This window comes from Tachysurus vachellii, chromosome 9, assembly GCF_030014155.1.
Source record: "Tachysurus vachellii isolate PV-2020 chromosome 9, HZAU_Pvac_v1, whole genome shotgun sequence".
Taxonomy (NCBI): domain Eukaryota; kingdom Metazoa; phylum Chordata; class Actinopteri; order Siluriformes; family Bagridae; genus Tachysurus; species Tachysurus vachellii.
In genome coordinates this window covers 2,361,765-2,371,764 of record NC_083468.1, presented here as the reverse complement: position 1 = coordinate 2,371,764, position 10,000 = coordinate 2,361,765, and the positions used below count along the sequence as shown (strand labels likewise).

Here is a 10,000-nt window from a genome sequence, read left to right as displayed (position 1 = left end):
TTCTTGATTAAAAGTTGATAAAACAAATAAAAACTATCTTGATTGATTTTTGTAGAAAGTTAAATGACTTTGATTCTGAACAAGAACAAAAAAAGGTTGTAAAAGTGTTAAAGTAAAAGATGTCTCTGAAGCCTGGTCATGCATCACAACTACAGTAGAAATAAAACCCAACACTGTGAGACTCTTCTGGCTTTAGCTTTAAACTATAATTAGCCACTCAGTCAGACTACAGTGTACATGTGCTGCAGTCAGAGGACCTGAAGGAACACAACCCGGCTTCAGAGTCTTCACTGGAACATCTCTCACTTCACAAACACACCACAAACACTCCCACATGAGCGAAGCCTATCGGTTCCAACACCACGTCATTACACGCTAACGCACAGCAGAACAGAGGAACAAATAAAACATGCTTTTTATGCTGTGAGAGTTTTGATTGGCTGGATCGTGTTACCATGGATGCTGGGATCCAATGGAGAGATCCATCCGGAAATGGATCGGGACGCAACCCATTTATGAGACTCAGAGTCGGCTGGACTGGGTTGGTTAATGCTGCGTACACACACACACACACAGACGCATACACACACACACACACACACACACACAATTCAGAGAACAGACAAACCCTCATGCCACAGCCTTCCTCACACACATATACTAACATTTCCACAAACATTTAAGCGTTGGGGGAAACGCAACCTCCAGCCCACCCTGTGTGAGATTAATAGACACGGCAACACGCCAAAGCCACTGTCTCCTGTTTAATTCTTATAACATAAGGGTACGCTGCACCACAGAACACACTCTGGCCAGAACACACATACACACACACACACACACACACACACACACACACACACACACACACACTCACTCATTCGCATGCTATGATCTGCAGGAAAAACGCTTTGGAAAAATTTAGCACAATTTAGAAGGTTGGGAAAAGGAATGATTTCTAGATGTCAGACATCTATCTATCTATCTATCTATCTATCTATCTATCTATCTACAGTATCTATCTATCTATCTATCTACAGTATCTATCTATCTATCTATCTATCTATCTATCTATCTATCTATCTATCTATCTATCTATCTACAGTATCTATCTATCTATCTATCTATCTATCTATCTATCTATCTATCTATCTACAGTATCTATCTATCTATCTATCTATCTATCTATCTATCTATCTATCTATCTATCTATCTATCTATCTATCTATCACAACACCCATCTATCAATCAATCAATCTATCTATCTATCTATCTATCTATCTATCTATCTATCTATCTATCTATCACAACACCCATCTATCAATCAATCTATCTATCTATCTATCTATCTATCTATCTATCTATCTATCTATCTCTAGGTCTGAATGTATGTAAACAAGAGAGCGAGAGACAGAGAGATAGAGAGAGATTGTGTGTGTGTTTGTTTTTGTGTGTGTGTGTGCGCGTGTGTGTGTGTGTGTGTATTCCCACCTCATGTTCCTGGGACTGGCTCTGGCTCCATCCTGACCCTGATAAAGTGGTTAGTGAAAGCGAGCTCGTGTCAGCTCTAATTAACGCTATTTTAATTAACCAACATTTATACACACGCCGCTAATCATTCCAGAGCCGGCTTTATGTTTGACGACTAAAAGTGGAGCATGAGATCTTTACCTGCAAATACATAAATATTATGAAGGTTCCTCAGTGGAGATGGACAGGAACAGGAGAAAGGAGGGCAGTGGATTAACATTCCTGCGAGTGTGGCTTTGCCAAGACACTCAAAAGAACGCCAGGGTCGCAAGAAGCATTTTAATCTCCTCATACATGCACACACACACACACACACACACACACACTGTGGAGAAAATGACAGGTATACTACGAAATTCACACACACACACACACACACACACACACACACACACACACGCTTCCATCTGCTCCAGCTACACAACAGCAGCCGCAAGCTCATCACTGTCACTCGCAGCTGGCCTATTCTCCCGTCACTTCTCCGCCGAGATGGGGGGAGGAAGAGTTCACTCCTCCTGTGTGCTGCCTTTTTTATTTCATTCTCCCTCTCCATCCCTCCACCTGCAAACCCTCCTTCCGTTTATTTCTCTCCTGAGCTCAAGAGACCAAGCGACACGAGGCAGCACGAGGCAGCCGGGTCTGCCCGAGACACCATAAACACTCATTTAATACCTCTCCCCATTCTAACACTCACACACACATACACACACACACACACACACACACACACACACACACACACACACACACACACACACACACACACACTGCAAGACAAACTGCAAGACAAACTGCATACAAATCAGCTGTTAACAAGAGCTACTCAGTGAGTGCAGGATGAGCCACGTAATTTACATATATGCAAATGAGATGCAAAGAGACAAACAACAACCAATAGGATCGCGAGACGATGAAATATATTTTTTTCTTAATCTATAGCTTCATAAATTCCTTCCACATATTCACACCATCAGAACCACTCGGGCTTGAAGTGATTTCTGTTTTATTATATCAAACCCTTTTATTTAATCAAACTCATAAATATTCATCAGAAAAACATGAAAACCAAAACAAAGCTATACACAATCATTTCCTGTTAAAGAATTGTATTCTTTATCACACAAGTTGTGTACAGTATATAAAGTGCTGTAGCTAGCTTGTGTGGATGTCACCGCTATAGAGCTATCAATGAAACCATGGCAACCAAATGATAGGACAAGCCCTCTAGCGACCAGTATAGAGCCAGTGAGCAAGGTAAAATTACTGCTGGTGTTTGTGTGTGTGTGTGTATGTGTGTGTATATGTTTATGTGTGTTTGTTTGTTTGTGTGTGTATGTTTGTGTGTGTGTATATATGTTTGTGTCTGTGTGTATGTTTGTGTGTGTGTGTGTGTGTGTGTATGTGTGTGTGTTTGTGTGTGTGTGTATGTGTGTGTGATTGTATGTGTGTGTGTGTATGTTTGTGTGTGGTTGTATGTTTGTGTGTGTGTGTATGCGTGTGTTAGTGTGTGTATGTGTGTGTGTGTATGTTTTTTGTGTGTGTGTGTGCGTGTGTGTATGTTTGTGTGTGTGTGCGTGTGTGTGTGTATGTGTGTGTGTATGTTTGTGTGTGTGTGTGTATGTGTGTGTATTTAAAGCTCACAGCTTTGTTTACATAACAGAAGAGGGCGGGGCTACCAGGCGCTGAGGCTGGATGAGAAAAAAATTAAGACGGCCAAAGACACTCTGCTGGACGAGACGTCTTACAAACGTCTTTTAAACGAGCTCACGCACTTTGTGTGATTAAACTGTAACATAAAAAATAATTCGTCGTTGACCGGGAAGTGACTCCTACTTCCTGTTGGTAAAAACAAAATTGAGATGATACTGAAAAACCTTTCTAACCTTCATACACTAGAGTCCGATTTGGGACACAGCTCAAGCCACACTAAGGCACCACAGTAAAACTATAGTAAATGGAATAAATGATGAAATAAGAAATATCTACAGAGCAACATTCCTCCACTTCATCTCTGCTTTTCTCCCACACCCACATCCAGCACCTTGATTACAGTGACCTCAGCAGAATTTATTCTACAGAAGAGAGAAAAAATAAATAAATAAATAAATAAATAAATAAATAAACTTCCTTTTGTACTTTTCTTTCTCTCAAGCTGTTTTCGGAAAAGCAGACAAGCCGGAGCGCTCTGGGCCTCGTCAGATACTATTTAGAAACCATCTGCTGTGGCAAACGTCGTGCAAAACGGTACAATTTTGAAGCAAATCAGCTTTGTTTGTTAGAAACGGACAGATCTGTCAGAAACGGACGAACGAGAGAGTCTTACCACCTGGCTGGATCCTCCTGTATCCGTTCATCAGGACTGGTCAGACTCTGTTGTTTGAGGACTCATGAACAGTGTACACGATGTGCTCTCGTGTAGTTTCAGTTAGCAGAAGTGTGCTGTATCTGTCGTTGTGGTCAATAAGGTCTCAGACACCCTCCTCCTCCTCCTCCTCCTCCTCAAACACCACCATCACCACCACCACCTCTTCCCCTCTCCAGCTCTACTTCCTGTGTGAAACTGACCTCCTCTTTACCTTAATAGTGTTATAAGATATTTGAAAAAAAAAAAAGGCTGTGTGTTTGTTTGTATATACATTTATATGTGTGTGTGTGTGTGTGTGTGTGTGTGTCTGTGTGTGTGTGTGTGGCGTGTGTGTACACAGGTGAAGCTTGTTCGCTCAGATAAAACTGGCTCTCCAAAGGCTCCTGCAATCCCAGCAGGCACTCTGTCACCTTCTCCGAAAGATGGAGCTCGTTTTGTGTTTAGCTGCTCATCTGTTTCTGTTTTGCTTTAAAGCTGCTTTACCGCAGCGCTGCGGAAGCTTTCATTTGATCACACGCTGCTGCCAGCTTTCCCACACGCTTCACCAACCAAAACCAGAGCAGAAGGAAGAGGTCGTCGTGATAAACAGCGCTAAAGGTAATTATGTGAAACCTACACAGGGCCTTAGAGCAGGTTCATGAGTGTTAAGGAAAGCTTTTATAAAGCAGTGGGTACGTGAAAAACAATAAACAAAAGAGTGCGATGTCACTTCATACCGCAGTGAAGTCGAATTCTCTCGACCGAATGGTCAGAAGATGGCGCTTAATTTTCTATAACGGCAGATCGTACAAATCACAGCTTTTTATTAGGCCACTCAATCTCTTTAATAATAATAATAATAACAATTCACAAAATATATAATATATACATTAATTAATATGGTAAAGGCTTTTATAAGGAGTTCAGGTAAACGTGTTATAAAAAAGTCTAGAAAGGAGTATCTAGTGTCAAAAATGAGTCTCCAGTGTTAGAAAGGAGTCCAGAAAGGAGTCTCTAGAGTCAGAAAGGAGTCTCCAGTGTTAGAAAGGAGGCTCCAGAGTCAGAAAGGAGTCTCCAGGGTTATAAAGGAGTCCAGAAAGGAGGCTCTAGAGTCAGAAAGGAGTCTCTAGAGTCAGAAAGGAGTCTCTAGAGTCAGAAAGGAGTATCTAGTGTCAAAAATGAGTCTCCGGTGTTAGAAAGGAGTCCAGAAAGGAGTCTGTAGAGTTAGAACTGAGTCTCCAGTGTTAGTAAGGAGTCAAGAAAGGAGTCTCTAGAGTCAAAAAGGAGTCTCTAGAGTCAGAAAGGAGTCTCTAGAGTCAGAAAGGAGTCTCTAGAGTCAGAAAGGAGTCTCCAGTGTTATCCAGAAAGTCCAGAAAGGAGTCTGTAGAGTTAGAACTGAGTCTCCAGTGTTAGTAAGGAGTCAAGAAAGGAGTATCTAGAATGATAAAGGAGTCTCTAGCATTAGAAAGCTCAATTTAAGTGTTAAAAAGTCCAAAAAGGAGTCTCTAGAGTCAGATGACTGTAGTTGGTGAAAGAAAAAAATAAACTGAATCTTTAAATGAACAGCTCTGATAAGACTTTCTGTCCTTTGAATTTCAAAACAAATTGTAGTGCCATTTAAAATTGGGCAAACCTTTAACACCTGCTCTTTCACCTGACTTTCATTACATTTATTTTCTTCTCAGGGAACAGGAAATAAAATCGAAAGTGCTGGAATATTCCTTTACTAGAAAACTTCAGACGTGATCAGGTAGCTCTGTCTCTCTTAGCTCTTAGCCGCACTTTTATCATCTACCCCACTAAGTGAAGCTCTCAGGACAGCAGCATGATGTAAGACTCTTGTCATCAGGACACATTTGGACCCATATCCATGGCTGTATAGGGAAAGTTTATTTGCTCTGGGTCGTACAGAGTGCATCGGTTCTCCGTGCTTTAATGCGCCGCTCGGCAGGAAGTCGATGATTAAAACAAATTGAAGCTGACAAGCAGAGTCCGCTTCTCTGTCCTTCTTTACAAGCCTATTAGAATATCCACACGGCAGAGCTAGCAATAACGTCAGTCAAATCGAGACACCGTCTTGTCCTGTTTCCTTATTTTCAGACGTCATACTTAAATTAAAGTCGTACACCCGGTAAATCCTTTTCTTTTTCTTTAATCCAGTCACCTCTGTGAGGAATGCTAATGTTTATGTAACGCTGTAAATGCTAATGGCTAACTGGTACGGTTACATGCTACAAGATCTGCTAAGCTAGTAAGATGGATTTTGAAATTTCTTCCAAAGGTTCCTAAAAGTAGGAACATTAAAAAAATATACAAGAAAGCACATAAACGTGCCCTTTTTTAAATGTTAGCTGCTAGGAAAAATATGTACATTTTAAAAATTGAGCTAGTCCAGATAGCCATGAGCCAATTATAAGATAGTTTGTCTCAGGTTTCTGAATCTCGAATGAAATGTCATATTTGATCAAAATAATTTCATGTTCATTATTAGCTACATAAAATTAGCTAAGTCAGCCAGATCGCTAGCTCTGAAAGCAGGTTCTGTTAGCACAATTGAATGGATCGTACAGAAGTACTGTGAAAAGCTGGTAATAAAAATTCCCTAATTTGAATACATGAAGCTCGATTTTCACAGAAAATCCAAAGCTCATTAAACTTCGCAGCTCAGGAGTGGAAGGAAATTGGATAATCAAATAACAGGCATAAAACCTAAAGGTTTAAAAACTAAACCACAAAGATGTAAATAATCAGATGAAATCGTTATCATAGAATCTTAGCTGTGGTTTATTACACTGGAAAGCACCAGACCTCCCGGTTTCCTTGTAGCCCAGTACTGGTTTTCCCCAATAATTACAATCTCAGATTTTTCTCTGGGGTTTCCTCATTTACTCGTCTCTTTCGGCTGTTTCTACCTCTTTATGTTTATGTTATTGCCTCTCGTTTTTATTACCTCAGTAAACTTATGTCTCTCTCTTCGACTGTTCGTCTAATCTACAAACAATCTTATTAGCATGCGTGATTCTTCTGCATGGTTGAGGCTTTAATTCTACCATCTGATTTAAAAGGTTCCAGGAGGAACCAAAAAGGGGTTTGGCTGCGATGCCATAGACGATTTTTATCTCCTCAAACACCTTCACCGGTTTATTTCCTCAAACAGAACCTTTTGTTAAATAGAAACATTCCATGGATGTTAAAGGTTCTTCACAGAACCATACCTTACAAGAACAATGGGTTTGAGAAGGATGAAGAACTGCATGGACTTACTGGAAGGTGTTCGATCTCTGTCCTCGCTCGAGTGATGAGAACTTTTGGAGGTGAGTGCAGATTCGCCAGCCGGAGCGTGGGCATGCTGGGAAACGTCCCTCACCGGTGCAGTCGGTTGTTGAGCGTCTTCTTTACCGCTCTCGGACGATTCTTCCAACGTGAAGCTCTGCAAATGGACAAGACACGTCCTTAGATACTTTTACAGAAATGTGCATCAGATGCTACGGATAAAGAAGTGATAAGTAGAACAAATAATCTAAAAGAAAATATCTAAAGATCTGTTTAAAGGCTGGAGTTCAGATTTCAGGCATAAAAGCTATTCGAAAAACTTACTGACTTCCAGAACGACGGAACAGGAAGTGCGCAGGAACTCATGGACCCATTTCTGGGGTTTAGTTCCTGCTTTAGGAACTTTAGACTCGTTCCTGCGTTAATGTGCTCTCGGTAATAGCTTATCGTTTCTATAGTAACAGCTCCTAGACATAAACGGATTAACAAGTATGTGTGATTTATTTTAATTGCTTCTACATTGAGACGCTTATTCAAGTTTTATGGAAGGAGTCTCTGCTGTCAGGGTTCGATTATTTTTCTTGCTGTCGCTCCATCAGCATGTCACAGCGATCGGGGCACTTTGTTTTATTGAATACTGTAAAAAATGAGATGAAGACAAGCACACACACTCACACACACACACACACACACACCACAACAACAAAACACTCACTCACTCATTCTCTCACTCATCTTCTACCGCTTATCCGAACTACCTCAGGTCACAGGGAGCCTGTGCCTATCTCAGGCGTCATTGAGCATCAAGGCAGGATACACCCTGGACGGAGTGCCAACCCATCGCAGGGCACACACACACTCTCATTCACTCACGCAATCACACACTACGGACAATTTTTCCAGAGATGCCAATCAACCTACCATGCATGTCTTTGGACCGGGGGAGGAAACCGGAGTACCCGGAGGAAACCCCCGAGGCACGGGGAGAACATGCAAACTCCACACACACAAGGAGGAGGCGGGAATCGAACCCCCAACCCTGGAGGTGTGATGCGAACGTGCTAACCACTAAGCCACCGTGCTCCACAACAACAAAACAGATCCAGCATTTTATAACAGAAGCTGTATCCTTTGGCAGGACGGATGAGGCCTCGACGCATGACAGCGAGTTCTTGGACGCTTCAAGAGATGGATAAAGAAAGACAGACAGCAAGAGATTCAGGGAGTTTACAGATCCAGAGAACGAGGAAGTGAGAGACAGACGCATGGGATGACTGCGAGAGAAAAGAAGGAAGGGATGTAAGAGAAAAATAACAGGAGGAGCTGTCAGGGATGTGCAATGGAGAGGTGGAGAGAGGGATGACATAAAAGTGGCGCTGATGGCTCTGCCATTGACGAGCTCGGCGAGATAGGCAGCCGATCTGCCGTGCCATCGAGCGACAAAAGGAAAAGCCCCAGGCTGATGAAATAAACATGACTTCCTCCAGGATACAGACAGACAGTCAGACAGACAGACAGAAAAACCGTGAGGCCCAGAAGCGAGAGTGCAGAACGTCTAAAACACAGGATGCACACAGGTGCCCAAAAATAAACATGTGCCGGCCTTAATTACTCCTCTCGAGGAGCGAGGCGTTTTTTAACAGGCTTTGTAGACAGCTTGAGAAGGACATGATGAGTAGATACCAAATTCCTGAGTGATTTATTTTATGTGTGAGTTGCTTAGCAGCATCTTCTCCGCTCTGGTGTACACGCCAGCACCGAGATGAACTTCATTAAAGGCTAAACACATACACCACACCACCACAAACACAGTTACAGCTTTTCTGTTTCAGAGATACGACTCAATTAGCCATCGCTTTAACCGCTTGAGCTTATAAACTTTCACGAAACGTACATCCGTAATTCGGTTTCTGTTACAACAAAAGCTTAATTTCGTGATAGAGATCGCTTTATAATTAGCTACAGGAGACTCTTGAAGAAACCTGAAACTACGTTGTAGCGAGAGAAAATCAAGGTGAGTGTAGGAATGACTGCTCGTTATAAATTAATAAATGTGAACAGAAATGAGAACCTGATTCGTGGATGTTCTACGGCGCTAAACGTAACCGGAAACAGATTAAAAGCACGACTTCTTGTTACACGTTTCATGAAACCCGCCGCGTCTAGAAGGACGACGACTCAGGATGAACCTCAGTGTAAAAAAATCCCACCGGATTCATTCAAGAGTCACAGCTTCCCGTGTCTCTCGTAACTGTCTATTAAAATCTTCCGTATTCCAACGAAGCTGTGATTATCGTCAGAAAGCCACGCTGCAGAAAAGCTGGACCTACGTAGAAGAAATTCACACAGTCACCTTTAGCCTGCAGGCTCTCAGATCTCAGCGCATCGTCTCCACGTTCCACACACAACCTCCACACAACGCCGCGAGCAGCACCGTGACTGCGTTACACACAGGGCTTCGACCTCAACGTATAAATATCTGCAGGTAAACAATCCGGTTTGTGTGTGTCAAGCGAATCCACCTACAAACACACTTACAACTTACGGTCCGCTCGTCTCCGTCCGCTAAGCGAGACCGGATTCATCCGACGATCCGACAGCAACTTCAACCACTAACCGAAAAAGATGAAAAGTTTTCAGTGGAATGACTCGAGCCACTCGTGAGTCACCAGACACGAGGTTGTGACGAGAGAAACGAGATAATAGTGTTACTTAATAGGAGACGATGTCATCTTTGAACCAATCAGAGAATCACGAGTCAGCAGGGAATACATTTCAGTGATCAACAGGGAATACATGGCAGTGATCTCGACCCTTTTCTGGTTGTCAGTACCAAACATGCGGGTTTGTGAA

The 10,000-nt window shown here is 42.3% G+C and overlaps 1 protein-coding gene across 2 annotated transcripts in view; it reads right to left on the bottom strand.

Moving 5' to 3' along the window:
- gse1b (Gse1 coiled-coil protein b) overlaps positions 1-10,000 on the bottom strand; it is a 233,381-nt gene that overhangs the window by 150,135 nt on the left and 73,246 nt on the right. For both annotated transcript variants that reach the window (XM_060878824.1, XM_060878823.1), the window contains exon 2: positions 7,139-7,304. In XM_060878824.1, the coding sequence (XP_060734807.1) occupies positions 7,139-7,304 (166 nt within the window). The remainder of the gene's footprint in view (positions 1-7,138; positions 7,305-10,000) is intronic.